At 44.7% G+C, this 21,138-nt stretch overlaps 1 protein-coding gene across 12 annotated transcripts in view; it reads left to right on the top strand.

Annotated features, from left to right (window-relative positions):
* LOC106570016 (microtubule-actin cross-linking factor 1) overlaps nt 1-21,138 on the top strand; it is a 300,527-nt gene that overhangs the window by 150,595 nt on the left and 128,794 nt on the right. For 6 of the 12 annotated variants that reach the window (XM_045693738.1, XM_045693737.1, XM_045693743.1 and 3 more), the window contains 3 exons: nt 2,997-3,095; nt 4,128-4,205; nt 5,730-5,822. In XM_045693738.1, the coding sequence (XP_045549694.1) occupies nt 2,997-3,095; nt 4,128-4,205; nt 5,730-5,822 (270 nt within the window). The remainder of the gene's footprint in view (nt 1-2,996; nt 3,096-4,127; nt 4,206-5,729; nt 5,823-21,138) is intronic. The other 6 variants (XM_045693741.1, XM_045693740.1, XM_045693748.1 and 3 more) reach the window with 1 other exon arrangement.

The following is a 21,138-nucleotide window of genomic DNA, read 5'->3' as shown; positions in this document are numbered from 1 at the left end:
CACCTCGACGACCATCACACACACTGTCATGCCCGTTATGTTGTGTACCGGGGCATGACCCTGAGACACACCCTCCCTCACATTGAGAAAGACCTCTTTAAGTGAGCTCTGGTTCATTAGCACATCGTTCTCTAATGTCAATATTACAGTGAGGGAAATACATGTGTCCCTATCTAAACCCTTTATTCCTTATAGTGCACTACTTTTGACTAGAGGCCAATGGGGGCCTGGTCAAAAGTAGTGCACTATGTAGGGGAGAGGGTGCCATTTTCAGATGCAGCCAGAGACTTTCTAGGAGCACTTGATGACTCATTGTAACTGACAGACGGGTGGACTAACATGAGACTGCTGACAGGTCCACCTGGACCAGGGGTAGAGGGCAGTTCCAGTCCTCCAGGGCCTGATTGATGTCACAGTTTTGCCCCAGCTAACACACCTGACTCCAATAATCACCTACCGTAAATTCCGGACTATAAGCCGCAACTTTTTTCCCAGCTTTGAACCTCGCGGCTTAAACAATGACGCGGCTAATATATGGATTTTTCCCGCTTTCAATTTTTTTTCTTCCAAAAAACACATTCTGTGACATGCTCAGTTTTTTGGCGGCATGAAGCTTTCATTAGACCAATGAAATTGCCGAACGGGTTACGGTCAAACAACTTTTTGGTTTACTGTTTAGATTAAATCGAGTGCTCTCAAACTTCCCATCATTCTGATTACGGTAGTCATTTTGTCACCCTCATCATGGCAAAGACACGGAGAAATGCATATGATGCAGCTTTCAAGTTGAAGGCGATTGATCTGGCTGTTGGAAAAGGAAATAGAGCTGCTGCACGGCAGCTTGGTCTTAACTTCCTGGGGCTATGTGGGACGCTAGCGTGCCACCCGTGGTGCACCCTATCAACAGCAGGTGCATTTCAAGAGCGGCAAATTTGAAACCAAATAAATGTCAAAATTCAAATTTTTCAAACATACAACTATCTTACACCCTTTGAAAGATAAACATCTCCTTAATCTAACCACGTTGTCCGATTTCAAAAAGGTTTTACGGCGAAAGCATAAAGTTAGATTATGTTAGGAGAGTACATTGACAATAGCTGTGTGTAATGTTTTGTCAATTCAAAGACAGGCGTCACCAAAACCATAAAACCAGCTAAAATGATGCACTAACCTTTAACAATCTCCATCAGATGACACTCCTAGGACATTATGTTAGACAATAAATGCATTTTTAGTTCTATCAAGTTCATATTTATATCCAAAAACAGCGGTTTACTATGGCGTTGATGTTCAGGAAATCGTTTCCCTCCAATAACCGGCAGTCAAGTCAGCACCACAAATTAAATAATTAAAATTAGAAAACATTGGTAAAATATTATATTGTCATTTAAAGAATTATAGATTTACACCTCTTGAACGCAATCAACTTGCCAGATTTAAAAATAACCTTACTGGGAAATCACACTTTGCAATAATCTGAGCACTGCGCCCAGAAAAATACGCTTTGCTATACAGACAAACGGCCATGTTGGAGAGATCTAAAATCGAAAATACCATGTAAATAATCCATTACCTTTGATTCTCTTCATCAGATGTCACTTCCAGGAATCCCAGGTCCATAACGAATGTAGTTTTGTTCAAAAAAGCTCATCATTTATGCCCAAAAAGCTCCGTGTTGTTAGCACATGATCTAAGCCAGCCGGACTTCTCGTCATGAACGAGGGGAAAAAATATATTTACGTTCGTTCAAACATGTCAAACGTTGTATAGCATAAATCATTAGTGCCTTTTTTAACCAGAACATGAATAATATTCAAGGTGGACGAATGCATTCTCTTTTATAAGGTATTGGAACGAGGGTACCCAACATGACCTCGCACGCCAGAGTCTAATCGGCCATCACCGTTCCATGGCTCTTGTTCGGTCAGATCTCACAGTAAAAGACTCAAAACACTTTGTAAAGGCTGGTGACATCTAGTGGAAGCAATAGGAAGTGCCAAAACATTAATCAACCCCTGTGTGTTTCAATGGCATAGGCTTAAAGGTAATTCAACACATCAGGTATCCACTTCCTGTCAGAAAATGTCTCAGGGTTTTGCCTGCCAAATGAGTTCTGTTATACTCACAGACACCATTCAAACAGTTTTAGAAACTTTAGGGTGTTTTCTATCCATATATAATATTCTAGTTACTGGGTAGGATTAGTAACCAGATTAAATCGGGTACGTTTTTTTATCCAGCCGTGAAAATACTGCCCCCTAGCCCCAACAGGTTAATGAGTCGATGATAAGACGTTGGAAACAGCAGCGTGAGGAATTGACTCAGTGCAAAAAGACAACTAAAGCTTACTGCTAATGTTTTATTTTTTGTTACAAGCCGTGTTTCGTTAAAGCCTATTTATTTTTGTTACAAGCCGTGTTTCGTTAAAGCCTGTGTAAAGTTCATTTGTTTCAATGTACCGTTAGGCACCTGCGGCTTATTGACATGTGCGGCTTATTTATGTTCAAAATAATATATATTTTTTAAATTCAGTGGGTGCGGCTTATATTCAGGTGCGCTTAATAGTCCGGAAATTACGGTAATCATGATCTTCAGTTCAGAATACAGTTTGATTAATCAGCTGTGTTTGTTAGGGATGGAAAATAAGTGTCACCAATCACCAATCAGGCCCCCGAGGACAGGAGTTGCCCACCCCTGGTCTAGTCGCCGATTCTCCTTTTACTGTCTGTGTGACGCATTCACAGACAGACAGACAGACAGACAGACAGACAGACAGACTTTTTAGAAAGCTGGCCTCTTAGCACTTTACTTCTTGATTATTGCCTCAGCTGCATTTTTCATTTCCTCCTGCTCTACCTCTTTCTCACGTTCTCTTTCTCTTTGATCTCTCTCTTTTGGACAATCACCACATCTTCATCCCTCCATACAATTCTTTCATCCTCCATCCACTCTTCTCTCACTCTCCTCATCCCCCCCCCTTCCCCTCCGGACGGCAGCAGCTCAAGGGCGTGTCCTCGCTGAGGAGGGTGTGTATCTCCCGGGCTCCCCCGCTCATCTTGCTCGGGGGGGAGGAGGTGGAGGATGGAGCTCAGGGAGTACGTTTGACCCCCCCCCCCCAACCCTCACCCGGATCCTCACCCCATAGACAGTGCTTTTAAGACTGCATGCGCGTGCAGTGCAGTGAAGTTCTATCCCAAGACACACATTTCCCCGCCGACGTATCTCATGTCTCACACAAGCATTTTCACACGTTCGTGTTTCGCACGGTGTCGTCTCAGCGTTTTCCCATTCAAACACACACGTTCTCAAAGTTCGCGGACAGCTGCTTGACACATGTACGAACATTGCACACACATCATCACCACTACAAGCAGTACAAAATGGTAACCAGACAAAACCTCCTTAGACATTCCTTCAAAGGTTAAATAGGCTTTTTAATCTTTTTATTTGTCAGCATCTTGGCTGGGGCTGTGTAACTGTGGCCTCTTCTCCCCCTAACCTTCCTCTCACCTCTCGTCCTCTGAATGGGGTTCTCTGTTTGGCCTGAGTGCTCCTCGTAACCCTGCTTCAGTACTGCTGACTGCAGTGATGTCCACACCCAGCACACTGTGACACACACTCCTGCATCTTGCAATTCTAGCAGCTTTGCTGTGTGTGTTTTCTTTTCTCTCTCTCTGTGTGTGTGTGTGTGTGTGTGTGTGTGTGTGTGTGTTCTCTGTCAGACTGTCAGTGATTGACTGAGTGAATGCGTGAGTCAGCCATCCAAGGACTGTGTGTTTGAGAGTACGGCAGGGGAAAGTGTGTGTTTGGGAAAAGTATTAGGCTGCCTAAACCAGCATGGTTTGCAGATGTACCTTTTCTGGTTTGCAGAATGTTTTTCCTGGGTTGTTTCCTGCTCTGCTGTGAGGATGCTTGTTGGCATGTCTTTGACAACAGTTGAAGACAGCGCCCTCTAGGATAATGCCGTGCCATTACAGCGGCCCTGGCGTAGTTTTCCCCTCACTGCACTTTGAATTGGGAACGACACTTCTCACGGCTTATATCTCTCTCTCACTGGTCAGCATTGTGAGATCTCAAGGTTTTTTTCTTCATACACTCATCTCTCTTTTGTGCCCCCCCCCCTTCAGCCCAGAGAAAAGGGTCGCATGCGATTCCACCGGCTCCAGAATGTCCAGATCGCCCTGGACTTCCTCAAACAGAGACAGGTACAACTGACACACACACACACACACACACACACACACAACTGCCTCTTTCAAACCCACTCAATATTTCAGCAGGTACTCATGCTCTCAGCAATACACATTGAGCCGAACGAAAGCCACACTGACGTCTGCTGTTGGAAATAGATTTTTCTTTGTTTATTTAGTTTGGTCTATTTTGCCAATTTTTTTTAAACCCCATACATAGCACATCCATAAATAAAATCATTGAGAAGACCTTTCTCTCGGTCCCCTGTCCCAATGTGTCACCTCTGCATGACTGGGCCTCCCAGATGACCACAGTCACACCTCACGCATCACTGACCAATGCTGCACCTCTGTCTTAGAGACACCTGCTCTTACTAGACAGGGTCTGCATCTCCGTAGCCTTCAGCGGCTTCAGCGGGGTGGAATCGGGAGGGTTTTCACACAAAGAAATATAGCCTTTTTAGTATTCAATCTTGCAATGGTGAGCAAGAAGTCATGTGATGACTGGTTAATAACATGGAGCACATGGTAACCCAGCTCTGTTCCAGGTCAAAGCTTTAGTTCACCACTAGGCCTGGCGTTTTAAATCCTCCCGTTCTACATGTTCCAGGTCAAAGCTTTAGTTCACCACTAGGCCTGGCGTTTTAAATCCTCCCGTTCTACATGTTCCAGGTCAAAGCTTTAGTTCACCACTAGGCCTGGCGTTTTAAATCCTCCCGTTCTACATGTTCCAGGTCAAAGCTTTAGTTCACCACTAGGCCTGGCGTTTTAAATCCTCCCGTTCTACATGTTCCAGGTCAAAGCTTTAGTTCACCACTAGGCCTGGCGTTTAAATCCTCCCGTTCTACATGTTCCAGGTCAAAGCTTTAGTTCACCACTAGGCCTGGCGTTTTAAATCCTCCCGTTCTACATGTTCCAGGTCAAAGCTTTAGTTCACCACTAGGCCTGGCGTTTTAAATCCTCCCGTTCTACATGTTCCAGGTCAAAGCTTTAGTTCACCACTAGGCCTGGCGTTTTAAATCCTCCCGTTCTACATGTTCCAGGTCAAAGCTTTAGTTCACCACTAGGCCTGGCGTTTTAAATCCTCCCGTTCTACATGTTCCAGGTCAAAGCTTTAGTTCTCCACTAGGCCTGGCGTTTTAAATCCTCCCGTTCTACATGTTCCAGGTCAAAGCTTTAGTTCACCACTAGGCCTGGCGTTTTAAATCCTCCCGTTCTACATGTTCCAGGTCAAAGCTTTAGTTCACCACTAGGCCTGGCGTTTTAAATCCTCCCGTTCTACATGTTCCAGGTCAAAGCTTTAGTTCACCACTAGGCCTGGCGTTTTAAATCCTCCCGTTCTACATGTTCCAGGTCAAAGCTTTAGTTCTCCACTAGGCCTGGCGTTTTAAATCCTCCCGTTCTACATGTTCCAGGTCAAAGCTTTAGTTCACCACTAGGCCTGGCGTTTTAAATCCTCCCGTTCTACATGTTCCAGGTCAAAGCTTTAGTTCACCACTAGGCCTGGCGTTTTAAATCCTCCCGTTCTACATGTTCCAGGTCAAACTGGTGAACATCCGGAACGATGACATCACAGACGGCAACCCCAAGCTGACACTGGGCCTCATCTGGACCATCATCCTGCACTTCCAGGTCTGTGCTGCTCTATGTGTTCTAGTTCTATGTTGCGGTTTGCCACCCTGCTCGGGTACGTTGTTTTGTGTTGTGTTCTTCGTTTGTGTACATGGCACGCTGGCTACTTCCTGTTGACCTCTTGCCAGGTCCACCTCACAAGAGGTTTTTAACTTCAAGGGTCTTTACCTGGTTTAATAAAGGTTAAATGAAAATGAATCACTAAAAACATCAGATTTCTATGTTGTGGTAATCTGTGGTTGGTGTGCCAGTCTGCTATGCAACCAAATCACTTTTTAATAACAGCACTTTTTTCCAAATAGAGTTTACAGTTCTACAGTTACAGTTCCCTGTGGCTCAGTTGGTAGAGCATGGTGTTTGCAACGCCAGCATGGTGTGTGCAACGCCAGGGTTGTGGGTTCGATTCCCACGGGGGGCCAGTACAAAAAAAAAATGCATGAAATGAAATGTATGCACTCACTACTGTAAGTCGCTCTGGATAAGAGCGTCTGCTAAATGACTAAAATGTAAATGTAATGTACAAATCATGATAATTCCCACCTCGTGCCATTTGTTAGTGATGCAGCTGTTTTCGGCGACCTCTCTGTCCGTATGGGCTAAAGACAGTCATTTATTATTTAGGCTAGTTCTCCCTGCTTTGGTCTGTTGTGGCCTGCAGTCTGGTTCCAATCACTTAGGATTGTCACCACCTCGGTCTCTAAGAGCTAATGGTGGATACTGGTCTCTCAGCCACGTCCTCTACTGTAATATTGGGTGTGTGTGTTTGGGCGCAGCGAGATAGTTCTGTGCCAGGAGCAGACTAGATTTAGGAGTCTTTAGTCTATCTTGCCGGTGTGGGAGTTTACTTGTTACTTTGTCTGTAGATGCTGTGCCGACCTGCTCGTTGCAGAGACGGCTCTAGGGAAGCTTCATAAGGCTCTGGTTTGGTGTTTGGCCCGTGTGTGTGTGCACACGCGTTCATTTTGAAGACACTCGTAGCAGTGTTTAAATGATGAATACGTGTGTCACATAGTTTACCTTGACATGTCCTTGTGTTGTTGTGAAAAACACCCACCAGACAGGGCATTGCAGTAGGTCAGGCCAGGTCCCCAAAGCACTAGCACCATAGAGGGACACACACATATACAGCTGGCCTCAGGAGCCCAGGCGTGAATGTTTGGACACTAATCAGTCAAGCAAACCCAAAGCTACCCTTCCTGTATCCACAAATCATAGATCTTCAACTAAATGTTCTCCTTATTAGAAGTCAAACTTCTCTATAGAAGGTAGAAAAAGACAGAAATGAGAGCGCCATTTTGTCAATGCCAGTATTTTGACAGCTCAGGAACCAACCTTTATTGTTAGGTTTACAATCAGCTGCACTTCCCATGCCCGGCCACTAGGATGTGCTGTGGGCAAAACTGAGCGACGATGATATTACCTCACAAGGTGACACCGGCAAGAAGGTTGCCACGGAGACACGCCGCATGACTACACAGCCACTTCATTCTGCATGATTCAGCAGAATGGCGTGAGCCCAGGGGGAGAAAGGGAGGGAGGGAGTGAGAGAGAGGGTGGGGAAGTGATGCAGAACGAGGGATAGAGGTAGAGGGGGATAACCCTGTGCTGATGGACAGAATGGGGGCTGAAGAGGAGGAAATGAAAAAGAGAAGATGGAAGGATAGAGCAGTCGTTTTACAGTTGCAGTTGAAGATCAATTTAATCAAACCAAATGTTATTTGTCACATGCTTCATAAACAACAGGTGTGGACTAACAGGGAAGTGCTTACAGCCCTTCCCAACAATGCAGAGAGAAACATTTGAGAAATAATTGAAAAATAGTAACATGAGGAATAAATATGCCATGAGTAACGATATCTTGGCTATGTACAATGAACAAAAATATAAACACATCATGTAAAGTGTTGGCCCCATGTTTCATGAGCTGAAATAAATGATCCCAGAAATGTTCCATACGCACAAAAATATAATTTTTCTAAAATTTTGTGCACAAATTTGTTTACATCCCTGTTAGTGAGCATTTCTCATCTGCCACGATAATCCATCCACCTGACAGGTGTGGCATATCAAGAAGCAGATTAAACAGCATAATCATTACACAGGTGCAACTTGTGCTGGGGACAATAAAAGGCCACTCTAAAATGTGCAGTTTTGTCACACAACACGATGCCACAGATGTCTCAAGTTTTGAGGGAGTGTGCATTTTGGCATGCTGACTGCAGGAATGTCCACCAGAGCTGTTGCTAGATGATTGAATGTTCATTTCTCTACCATAAACCGCCACCGTTGTTTTAGAGAATTTGGCAGTACGTTCAACCGGCCTCACAACCGCAGACCATGTGTAACCACGCTGGGGATTGTCTGAGACCAGCCACCTTTATTGCTGATGAAACTGTGTGTTTGCACAACCGGAGAATTTCTGCAAAAACTCACTGTCTCAGGGAAGCTGAGCTTGTCATCCTCACCAGAGTCTTGACTTAACTGCAGTTCTGTGTCGTAACCTACTTCAGTGGGCAAATGCCCAACTTCGATGCCATTGGCACGCTGGAGAAGTGTGCTCTTCACGGAGGAATCCCGGTTTCAACTGTACCGGGCAAATTGCTGACAGCGTATATGGCGGTGTGTAGGCGAGCGGTTTGCTGATGTCAACATTGTGAACAGAGTGCCCCGTGGTGGCAGTGGGGTTATGGTATGGGCAGGTATAAGCTGCGGACAAGAAACACAATTGCATTTTATAGATGGCACAGAGATAACATGACGAGATCCTGAGGCCCATTGTTGGCCATTCATCCGCTGTCATCACCTCATCAGCATGATAATGCACGGCCCCATGTCGCAAAGATCTGTACACAATTATTAGAAGCTGAAAATGTCCCAGTTCTTCCATGGCCTGCATACTCACCAGATGTGTCACTCATTGAGCATGTTTGGGATGCTCTGGGTCGATGTATTTGGCTAAGGTGTATGTAAACCTCTGACTTCAACTGTATATATGTGCCTATATGTATGTGTATATATACGGTTGAAGTCAAAGTTTACATACACCTTAGCCAAATACATTTAAACTCAGTTTTTCACAATTCCTGACATTTAATCCTAGTAAAAATTCCCTGTCTTAGGTCAGTTAGGATCACCACTTTATTTTAAGAATGTGAAATGTCAGAATAATAGTAGAGAGAATTATTTATTTCCGCTTTTAATTCTTTCATCACATTCCCAGTGGGTCAGAAGTTTACATACACTCAATTAGTATTTGGTAGCATTGCCTTTAAATTGTTTAACTTGGGTCAAATGTTTCGGGTAGCCTTCCACAAGCTTCCCACAATAAGTTGGGTGAATTTTGGCCCATTCCTCCTGACAGAGCTGGTGTAACTGAGTCAGGTTTGTAGGCCTCCTTGCTCGCACACGCTTTTTCAGTTCTTCGCACAAATTTTCTGTAGGATTGAGGTCAGGGCTTTGTGATGGCCACTCCAATACCTTGACTTTGCTGTCCTTCAGCCATTTTGCCACAACTTTGGAAGTATGCTTGTGGTCATTATCCATTTGGAAGACCCATTTCCGACCAAGCTTTAACTTCCTGACTGATAAGGGCCTCCCGGGTGGTGCAGTGGTCTAAGGCACTGCATCACAGTGCTAGCTGTGCCACCAGAGATTCTGGGTTCGAGCCCAGGCTCTGTCGCAGCCGGCCGCGACCGGGAGGTCCATGGGGCGCGACGCACAATTGGCCCAGTGTTGTCCGGGTTAGGGAGGGTTTAGCCGGCAGGGATGTCCTTGTCTCATCGTGCACTAGCAACTCCTGTGGCGGGCCGGGTGCAGTGCACGCTGACCAGGTCGCTAGGTGTACGGTGTTTCCTCTGACACATTGGTGCGGCTGGCTTCCAGGTTGGATGGGCATTATGTCAAGAAGCAGTGCGACTAGGTTGGGTTGTGTTTCGGAGGACGCATGGCTCTTGACCTTCTCCTCTCCCGAGTCCATACGAGAGTTGCAGCGATGAGACAAGACTGTAACTAGTACCAATTGGATACCATGAAATTGCGGAGAAAAAAGGGGGTAAAATAATAATAATAATAATAATAATACAATTTAAAAAAAATTTACTTCCTGACTGATGTCTTGATGTTGCTTCAATATATCCACATAATTTTTCTTCCTCATGATGTACCCGTCCCTCCTGAAGCAGTCCCTCCTGCAGCAAAGCACCCCCACAACATGATGCTGCCACCCCCGTGCTTCACAGTTGGGATGGTGTTCTTCGGCTTGCAAGCCTCCCCCTTTTTCCTCCAAACATGGTCATCATGACCAAACAGTTCTATTTTTGTTTCATCAGACCAGAGGACATTTGTCCAAAAAGTACGATCTTTGTCCCCCATGTGCAGTTGCAAACTGTAGTCTGGCTTTTTTATGTTGGTTTTGGAGCAGTGGCTTCTTCTTTGCTGTGTGGCTTTTCAGGTTATGTCGATATAGGACTCGTTTTACTGTGGATATAGATAGTTTTGTACCCGTTTCCTCCAGAATCTTCACAAGGTCTTTTGCTGTTGTTCTGGGATTGATTTGCACTTTTCGCACCAAAATACGTTCATCTTTAGGAGACAGAACACGTCTCCTTCCTGAGCGGGGTGACTGCTGCGTGGTCCCATGGTGTTTATACTTGCATACTACTGTTTGTACAGATGAACGTGGTACCTTCAGGCATTTGGAAATTGCTCCCAAGAATGAACCAGACTTGTGGAGGTCTATCATTTTTTTTCTGAGGTCTTGGCTGATTTCTTTTGATTTTCCCATGATGTCAAGCAAAGAAGCACTGAGTTTGAAGGTAGGCCTTGAAATACATCCACAGGTACACCTCCAATTGACTGAAATTATGTCAATAAGCCTATCAGAAGCTTCTAAAGCCATGACATCATTTTCAGGAATTTTTCAAACTGTTTAAAGGCACAGTCAACTTAGTGTATGTAAACTTCTGACCCACTGGAATTGTGATACAGTGAAATAGTCTGTCTGTAAACAATTGTTGGAAAAATGACTTGTCATGCACAAAGTAGATGTCCTAATAGACTTGCCAAAACTAGTTTGTTAACAAGACATTTGTGGCGTGGTTGAAAAACAAGTTTTAATGACTCCAACCTAAGTGTATGTAAACTTCTGACTTCAACTGTGTGTGTGTGTGTGTGTGTGTGTGTGTGTGTGTGTGTGTGTGTGTGTGTGTGTGTGTGTGTGTGTGTGTGTTTATTTATAAATGTGTATATATACGAATGAAAAATGGTCATTAATTACTCAGCTGCTTTGTTTAGGCATGCCTGAATTAGTTCAGGAGTAAAATGGGCTTAAATCACATAAGTAACATGGACTCACTCTGTGTGAAATAACAGGGGTTCACATGATTTTTGAACGACTAAACCTCCTCTCTCCCCCATAACTACTGTACGTCTAAGGTCCCTCAATCAAGTGTTGAATTTTAAAAAGTCAGTTAAGAACAAATTAACAATGACAGCCTACACCAGCCAAACCCGGACGACGCTGGGCTAATTGTGCACCACCCTATGGGACTCCCAATCACGGGCCGGTTGTGATTCAGCCCGGGTGAAATTGCATTTCAAGCACAGATTCAACTACAAGGACCAGGGAGCTTTTCGAAAGCCTCATGAAGAAGGGTAGTGATTGGTAGATGGGTAACAACCATAACAAATCAGACATTGAATATCTCTTTTTAAGCATGGTCAAGTTAATAATTATGCTGTGGATGATGTATTAAACCATCAAAGATGCAGTCGTCCTTCTGAGCTGCAGGACAGGAAGGACACTTCTCAGGTGATGATGATTTTAAAACGGCTACAGAATTCAATGTCTGTGATGGGAGAACTGAGGATGGATCAGCAACATTGTAGTGACTCCACAATAATGACCTAAATGACAGAGTGAGAAAAATACAAATAAACATATAAAAAAATATTCCAAAACATGCATCTAAAGTAATACTGAGAATTAAAAAATAACAGCGAAGATATACGTAGACTTTCTGGCCTAAATGCAAAGCATCGTTTGGGGCAAATCCAACACATCACTGAGTAACTGCCTCCTTATTTTCAAGTATGGTGGTGGCTGCATCATGTTATGGGTATGCTTGACATCAGCGAATACTGGGGAGTTTTTCCAGGATTAACATAAACGTAATCGAGCTAAGCACAGGAAAAATCCTAGATGAAATCCTGGTTGAGTCTGCATTTCTCCAGAGACTGGGAGAGAAATTTACCTTTCAGCAGGACAATAACCTACAACACAAAGCCAAATCTTCAAATGGAGTTGCTTACCAAGAAGACACTGAATGTTCCTGAGTGGCCAAGTTAGTTTTGACTTAAATCTGTTTAAAAATCTATCGATGGCAAGTGATTTAAATTGCTTTCTAGCCATGATCCTCATCTTCTTGATAGAGCTTAAAGAATTTTGAAAAGAATAATAGTCAAATATTGTACAATCTAGGTGAGCAAAGCTCTGAGAATTACCCAGAAACACTCACAGCTGTAATCGATGACAAAGGGGTTTCTAACATGTTGACTCAGGGAGATGAATACTTGCGCAACGACCATATTTGAGTTTTTGAATTTGTATTCATCTTTAAATCATGTTAGTGTTGATTGTTGACACATTACAATTGAATCCATGTCGATCCCACTTTGTAACACAATGTGAAGACATCCAAGGGGTCTGAATACTTTTGTCAAAAGAGCTAGTGCTGAAAGAGGCAACGCAGCTAGCCCAGGTTGCTGTTAAGGCAGAGGACAGAGACAGACTGCACGGTTTCATAGTGAGCGCTTAGGATCTGTTTACTTCATTCTCCAAAAATATAACCAATCCTATATGAACATGATTTTATTGAATAATAACACAAAATACAGAAACTGAAAATGACAGACGAGTACATCAACTTAATGTAAATTACATATGTGAACACGTGTAAAAAGTCTGAACAGCACATTATGACCTGGGATTTGCAAGGAGCAACAATGTCATTGGGAGTCACCAGATGGCGTGCTAGAAAGCACATATTCATTTATTGTAATGATTACGGGCAAGGATATAGGGTTTGGTTTTAGTAGGTAAAATGTGGGGTCAGAAAGCACTGCATGGCCAGAAAGTAGGGAGGGAAGTTATTCCAGGAAACTGTCCCCCTAAAGTTTGCTGCTGATTGGAGGACTCTGTCAGGCCAAAAGGAGAATTCGTCATTGGACGAAGCTCTGTTGTTAGGGGTAGAACCAGAGGCCTATGACTCCACACTCTGTCATGTCTAGTTAAGACCAGTTCTTCATTATTTCAAAGATGTGTCACGTTAGCAAAGCATTCTCTCCGACTGCAGGCTAGACAAGTTGCTGTCTCAGCGCTCCTTCTCAACACCAGCCACTTCAATTCAATTTTAGAGAGACTCAGCCCGGCTCTGGCCCTCAAGGCAGCAATGTCTGGCAGTTGTCCTCCACTTGGTACTTAATCCATCATTTGAAGTCAATGTTTGGCTACGATGTTCACTCACCTAACGGATAATAGTTGTCATTGTAAATAAGAATTTGCTCTTAACTGACTTGTCTAGTTAAATAAAATATATATATCTTTTTTTAAAGGACACCTTCCCCAAAAAGTGTTGTGTTTTACAACAATATATTCTGGGGACAAGCCTTGTAGTATACTATATGGATCATTGCACATGTTTGTGACCTACCGACAGCATTGAAAAATGTATAGCGCTATGTAAATTCAGTACGCATAATTTACCCTGGCACAACAGTTCAAGGTTGGCTGCAGCTCCTCATTTTGACCACTAGGGGTCACCAGTTATCCTAGCTTCATAGATGACCTGGCGCACTAACAATGTTCTCAGCCAACAACACCCCACCCCTCTCACAAACCCCGCCTCTCCCTGAGCTGTGGCTGCATGTGATTGGCTAATCCACTCTGGCCTGGCTCTTTAATTCGTGCAAATCAAATTTTATTAGTCACATGCGCCGAATACAACAGGTGTAGACCTACCCGTGAAATGCTTACTTACAAGCCCTTAACCAACAATGCAATTGAAGAAATAGAGTAAAGAAAATATGTAGTAAATAAACTAAAGTAAAAAAAAAAAAAAATGAAATAAAAAAGTAACAGAACAAAATTACATAACAATAACAAGTCTATACACAGGGGGTACGGTACCGAGTCAATGTGCAGGGGTACAGGTTAGTCAAGGTCATTTCTATAGACCACCTAACCTCCATCATTTAGAGGGTGAAACATCAAAACCGACTTGAAATCAGCTTTTATGTTTTATGTTGTGGCAGAAAGAATTGCATAGTAAATGTGACAGCTTTCAGGTAGCTAATTGGTAGTTGGAGGCTTCCAGCACATCATATCCATGGTGAAGGCCTGAAGGCCTCAGAGACCTGATTTTCGGGTCTTATTGTCTGTTTTCCACTGTGGGGGTAATTGGAGAGCTGTGGATTGGACTCCTCTACAAGTAGCTGATCTACCGTCACTGGAGAATACTATGCGTTTATGTTTGTAATGGTATTTTATTTTGGGACTGTGGGTAGATCTCTAAGCTGCCATACACTGCCTCAGGTCCTTGTGTGTGTGTGTTTCTTGATGTGGACTGTGTGTGTGCTCGTACAGTTGTCCACCACCCACATGCACAGTGAGATTTGAGTGTTTTAAGTGTGTGTGTGTGTGTGTGTGTGTGTGTGTGTGTGTGTGTGTGTGTGTGTGTGTGTGTGTGTGTGTGTGTGTGTGTGTGTGTGAGCGAAAAAGCTTTAACTGGTGCAGAGGCTCTCATGCGTTCTCTCCCTCATTTTCCCATCCCTCTTTGTATCCCCCTCTCTTTCCTTCTCTCCCTCATTTCCCCATCCCTCTTTGTATCCCCCTCTCTTTCCTTCTCTCCCTCATTTCCCCATCCCTCTCTCTTGCCATTACATCCCTGTTGATCTTTTCAGAAACTCCTCAACACCCTCCTCTCCTGCATCCTTCTTTACTCTTTTTCAACTTGCTTTAATTATCTCCGGTATTGCAGAGAATCAACACCGATTTATTTTTCTGTAGCAGCTGGCCAGCCTGGGAAGCTTTTGAGTCGTGTCTTTGTGGAGCCCGACCGATATATCGGTTCACCGATCTTAACAGCTGATATTGACCTTTTTACCAATACATCGGTGTCGGATACATAGTAACCGAAATTCAATACATAGTATGAAATAAGGAAATATCATGCTTATCTAATCATTTGTGGCCATTCTCATGTCATTATTGTCACAATGTAAGAAATGAACATCTGAAACATACTTCTTGGACAATTGCTATTTTGGATGACAATTTATGAGAACTCAGTGTGGAACAGTGGAACTTTTTCATTTTCACTGCTGTAACAGTCTATATTATTTTATTTATTTATTTTACCTTTGTTTAACCAGGTAGGCAAGTTGAGAACAAGTTCTCATTTACAACTGCGACCTGGCCAAGATAAAGCAAAGCAGTTCGACACATACAATAACAGAGTTACACATGGAGTAAAAAAAAAACATAGTCAATAAAACAGTACAAAAACAAGTCTATATACAATGTGAGCAAATTAGGTGAGATAAGGGAGGTAAAAGCAATAAAAAAACCACGGTGGCGAAGTAAATACAATATAGCATTTTAAAACACTGGAATTGTAGATTTGCAGTAGGTGAATGTGCAAAGTAGAAATACTGGGGTGCAAGGGAGCAAAATAAATAAATACAGTTTGGGATGAGGTAATTGTTTGGGCTATTTATAGATGGGCTATGTGCAGTGATCTGTGAGCTGCTCTGACAGCTGGTCCTTAAAGCTGGTGAGGGAGAGAAGTGTTTCCAGTTTCTGAGATTTTTGTAGTTCGTTCCAGTCATTGGCAGCAGAGAACTGTAAGGAGAGGCGGCCAATGGAGGAATTGGCCCTGGGGGTGACCAGTGAAATACACCTGCTGGAGCGCGTGCTACGGGTGGGTGCTGCTATGGTCACCAGCAAGCTGAGATAAGGCGGGGTTTTACCTAGCAGGGTCTTGTAGATAACCTGGAACCAGTGGGTTTGGCGACGAGTATGAAGCGAGGGCCAGCCAACGAGAGCGTACAGGTCGCAGTGGTGGGTACTATATGGGGCTTTGGTGACAAAACGGATGGCACTGTGATAGACTGCATCCAGTTTGTTGAGTAGGGTGTTGGAGGCTATTTTGTAAATGACATCGCCGAAGTCGAGGATCGGTAGGATGGTCAGTTTTACGAGGGTATGTTTGGCAGCATGAGTGAAGGATGCTTTGTTGCGAAATAGGAAGCCAATTCTAGATTTAATTTTGGATTGGAGATGTTTGATGTGAGTCTGGAAGGAGAATTTACAGTCTAACCAGACACCTAGGTATTTGTAGATGTCCACATATTCTAAGTCAGAACCGTCCAGAGTTGTGATGCTTGGCGGGCGGGCTGGTGTAGGCAGCGATCGGTTGAAGAGCATGCATTTAGTTTTACTTGTATTTAAGAGCAGTTGGAGGCTACGGAAGGAGAGTTGTATGGCATTGAAGCTCGTCTGGAGGGTAGTTAACAATGTCCAAAGAAGGGCCAGAAGTATACAGAATGGTGTCGTCTGCGTAGAGGTGGATCAGAGACTCACCAGCAGCAAGAGCGACATCATTGATGTATACAGAGAAAAGAGTTGGCCCAAGAATTGAACCCTGTGGCACCCCCATAGAGACTGCCAGAGGCCCGGACAACAGGCCCTCCGATTTGACACAATGAACTCTATCAGAGAAGTAGTTGGTGAACCAGGCGAGGCAATCATTTGATAAACCAAGGCTGTTGAGTCTGCTGATGAGGATGTGGTGATTGACAGAGTCAAAAGCCTTGGCCAGGTCAATGAATACGGCTGCACAGTATTGTTTCTTATCGATGGCGGTTAAGATATCGTTTAGGACCTTGAGCGTGGCTGAGGTGCACCCATGACCAGCTCTGAAACCAGATTGCATAGTGGAGAAGGTACGGTGGGATTCGAAATGGTCGGTAATCTGTTTGTTAATTTGGCTTTCGAAGACCTTAGAAAGGCAGGGTAGGATAGATATAGGTCTGTAGCAGTTTGAGTCAAGAGTGTCCCCCCCCTTTGAAGAGGGGGATTACTGCAGCTGCTTTCCAATCTTTGGGAATCTCAGACAACACGAAAGAGACGTTGAACAGGCTAGTAATAGGGGTTGCAACAATTTTGGCAGATAATTTTAGAAAGAAAGGGTCCAGATTGTCTAGCCCGGCTGATTTGTAGGGGTCCAGATTTTGCAGCTCTTTCAGAACATCAGCTGACTGGATTTGGGAGAAGGAGAAATGGGGAAGGCTTGGGCGAGTTGCTATGGGGGGTGCAGTGCTGTTGACCGGGGTAGGGGTAGCCAGGTGGAAAGCATGGCCAGCCGTAGAAAAATGCTTCTTGAAATTCTCAATTATAGTAGATTTATCGGTGGTGACAGTGTATCCTATCCTCAGTGCAGTGGGCAGCTGGGAGGAGGTGCTCTTATTCTCCATGGACTTTAAAGTGTCCCAGAACTTTTTTGAGTTTGTGTTGCAGGAAGCAAATTTCTGCTTGAAAAAGCTAGCCTTGGCTTTTCTAACTGCCTGTGTATATTGGTTTCTAACTTCCCTGAAAAGTTGCATATCACGGGGGCGGTTCGATGCTAATGCAGAACGCCACAGGATGTTTTTGTGCTGGTCAAGGGCAGTCAGGTCTGGAGAGAACCAAGGGCTATATCTGTTCCTGGTTCTGAATTTCGTGCATGGGGCATGCTTATTTAAGATGGTGAGGAAGGCATTTTTAAAGAATAACCAGGCATCCTCTACTGACGGGATGAGGTCAATATCCTTCCAGGATACCCGGGCCAGGTCGATTAGAAAGGCCTGCTCGCTGAAGTGTTTCAGGGAGCGTTTGACAGTGATGAGTGGAGGTCATTTGACTGCTGACCCATTACGGATACAGGCAATGAGGCAGTGATCGCTGAGATCTTGGTTGAAAAAAGCAGAGGTGTATTTAGAGGGCAAGTTGGTTAGGATGATATCTATGAGGGTGCCCGTGTTTACGGCTTTGGGGTTGTACCTGGTAGGTTCATTGATCATTTGTGTGAGATTGAGGACATCAAGCTTAGATTGTAGGATGGCTGTGGTGTTAGGCATGTCACACTTTAGGTCACCTAGCAGCACAATCTCTGAAGATAGATGGGGGGGCAATCAGTTCACATATGGTGTCCAGAGCACAGCTGGGGGCAGAGGGTGGTCTATAGCAAGTGGCAATGGTGAGGGACTCGTTTTTAGAGAGGTGGATTTTTAAAAGTAGAAGTTCAAATTGTTTGGGTACAGACCTGGATAGTAGGACAGAACTCTGCAGGTTATTTTTTATTTATTTCACCTTTATTTATCTCTGCAGTAGATTGCAACACCGCCCCCTTTGGCAGTTCTATCTTGTCTGAAAATGTTGTAGTTGGGGATGGAGATTTCAGAGTTTTTGGTGGTCTTCCTAAGCCAGGATTCAGACACGGCTAGGACATCCGGGTTGGCAGAGTGTGCTAAAGCAGTGAATAAAACAAACTTAGGGAGTAGGCTTCTAATGTTAACATGCATGAAACCAAGGCTTTTACGGTTACAGAAGTCAACAAAAGAGAGTGCCTGGGGAATAGGAGTGGAGCTAGGCACTGCAGGGCCTGGATTAACCTCTACATCGCCAGAGGAACAGAGGAGGAGTAGGATAAGGATACGGCTAAAAGCTATGAGAATTGGTCGTCTAGGACATCCGGAACAGAGAGTAAAAGGAGCAGGTTTCTGGGGGCGATAAAATAGATTCAAGGTATAATGTACAGACAGAGGTATGGTAGGATGTGAATACAGTGGAGGTAAACCTAGGCATTGAGTGATGATGAGAGAGATATTTTCTCTAGAAACATCATTGAAACCAGGTGATGTCATCGCATATGTGGGTGGTGGAACTGAAGGGTTGGATAAGGTATATTGAGCAGGGCTAGAGACTCTACAGTGAAATAAGCCAATAAACAGCAATGGACAAGGCATATTGACATTAAGGAGAGTCATGCTTAGCCGAGTGATCATAAGGGTCCAGTGAGTAGTGAGGGTTGGTTGAGGTCACGGCGATTCAGACAGCTAGCCGGGCCATGGGTAGCAAGCTAGCAGAAGACGGAGGTCTGTTTTTAGCCACCTCATGCGTTTCCGTCGGTAGATTAGTGCGGTTCCATGTGGTAGAGGGGACCAGTCCATTTGGCAAAATAGTTATAGTTATAGTGGCCCAGGAAAATTGTCCGATATACCTATTCAGCTAGCAGCCGATATGCTCAAGACAGCTAACGAATAGTGGGCCGCAGATGGGCGTTCAGGTTACGTCGCGACGGAGGGGCCAGTTGAATAACTCCCTCGGGCAGATAACGTTGGTAGTCCAGTCGTGAAGGCCCGGTGGGGCTCCGCATCGGCAGTAAAATGGGTCTGGCTAGGTGATTGTAGCCCAGGAGTGGCTGATGGAACTCTTCAGCTGGCTAGCTCCGGGATAATTGGTGTTTCCTCTGGGACCAACGTTAGCCAATAGTCACTCGGGTAGCAGCTAGCTAGCTGCAAGATCCAGGTGTAAATGTCCAGAGCTTGCGGTAGGAATCAGGGGATATGGAGAGAAAATAGGACCGGTATGGTCTGGTCTGAGTCACGTTGTACTAAACTGCCGATAGCATTGCGAGCTAAAGGATAGCTGATGACTGCCAACCGTGGTTAGCTGAATTCTAACCTTAGCTAGTGAACTGGCTAGCTTCTTTTGTGGATTTCAGATTTGAGGTGAATAATATTTTTTAAAGAAACAAACAGATTCGCAATGCGGGTTGCAGGAGAGTGTTTTGAAGTTGAGTTTTTAGAAGAAAAAAAATGTGTGTGCGTGTGTATATAAAAAGATATGCGGGAAAAAAATTATTTATGTATGTATGTGTGTGTGTGTGTGTGTGTGTGTGTGTGTGTGTGTGTGTGTGTGTGTGTATATATATATATATATATACACACACACACACACACACACACACACACACACACACACACACAACACGACGAGGACAAAGGACGTCTGACTGCTACGCCATCTTGGATAAATGGATTTAAGCGATAAGGCACGAGGGGGTGTGGTATATGGCCAATATACCACGGCTAAGGGCTGTTCTTATGCACGACACATCGCAGAGTGCCTGGATACAGCCCTTAGCCGTGGTATATTGGTCATATATCACAAACCCCCCCTGATATACCACGGCTGTCAGCCAATCAACATTCAGGGCTCGAACCACCCAGTTTATAATGGAGGATATATCATATCAGTAAACTTTGTCGCCCCCCCCCCACAAAATCTATCTGTATCGGACCCCCCAAAAAATAGCATATCGGTGTGTGTGTGTGTGTCACACCAAGAGAGCAGTAGAGAGTATGCCAGAGAGAGAGCGAGAGGAGGAGGGAGGGAGGAACGAGGAAGCGGATAGGAGGAGGAGAAAAGAGGGTGGGAGAAAGAGAGCTATAGCTGCAGAGGTTGTGAAGATAGAGCGTTTTTCTCTCTGCCTGCGAGCGAGGGAGAACACGACCGAGAGAAGCCAGCGACAGAGAGCGGAATACAGGCTGCCTACTGTTACGGTGTCTCCCGGTTTCCCCTGGATCTACAGACCTCGGCTCACACATACACACACAGCTGATTGGAGGATCGCCCAGCCCTGCAGGCACACACACACACACACACACACACTTGCTCTCTCTTCAGCTGCACACACACACATTTTGCTTCTCTCCCAGGAACACTGTGTTTATTGGATCAATCCGATCATGCCTGTCTGACGGGGACCTTGTTCTCCCTTCATTCGGATCCCCCTCTCCTCCTCCATCTCTCTCTATAACCAACCAAGGAGCTGCAGACTACTGGACTTTTCCTTTCCCAGTCAGCTGTTTGTTTGCAGGCAGCGTCAGGAGGACGGCTAAAGCCGGGGGATACTGGACCTTCCCTAACCAAGTCTAACCCAGTTTAGCCCAGCCTCCTGTAGCCCAGCCTCCTGTAGCCCAGCCCAGCCACCACTGCTAATTCCATTAACCAGACCGGAGGAGACGAGTGGAGAGGGAGTGCCTTTTTAACCAACCGCCTGTCTGTCTGCGTGGTTGTCTGCAACCAGACCCTCTTTGCATGCACGCCTGTGGCCTCATACTGGGAACACATACAGACCTGGATGATTGTGGATGCTTATATACTGGAGTACTAGAGCAGTGTCGAAGACTGTCAGCAGGGATGACTGAAAAAGCC

Source organism: Salmo salar, chromosome ssa14 (genome assembly GCF_905237065.1).
Source record: "Salmo salar chromosome ssa14, Ssal_v3.1, whole genome shotgun sequence".
In the NCBI taxonomy this organism is placed as follows: domain Eukaryota; kingdom Metazoa; phylum Chordata; class Actinopteri; order Salmoniformes; family Salmonidae; genus Salmo; species Salmo salar.
The sequence above is the reverse complement of the archived record's forward strand: the minus strand, read 5'-3'. Positions and strand labels throughout refer to the sequence as shown.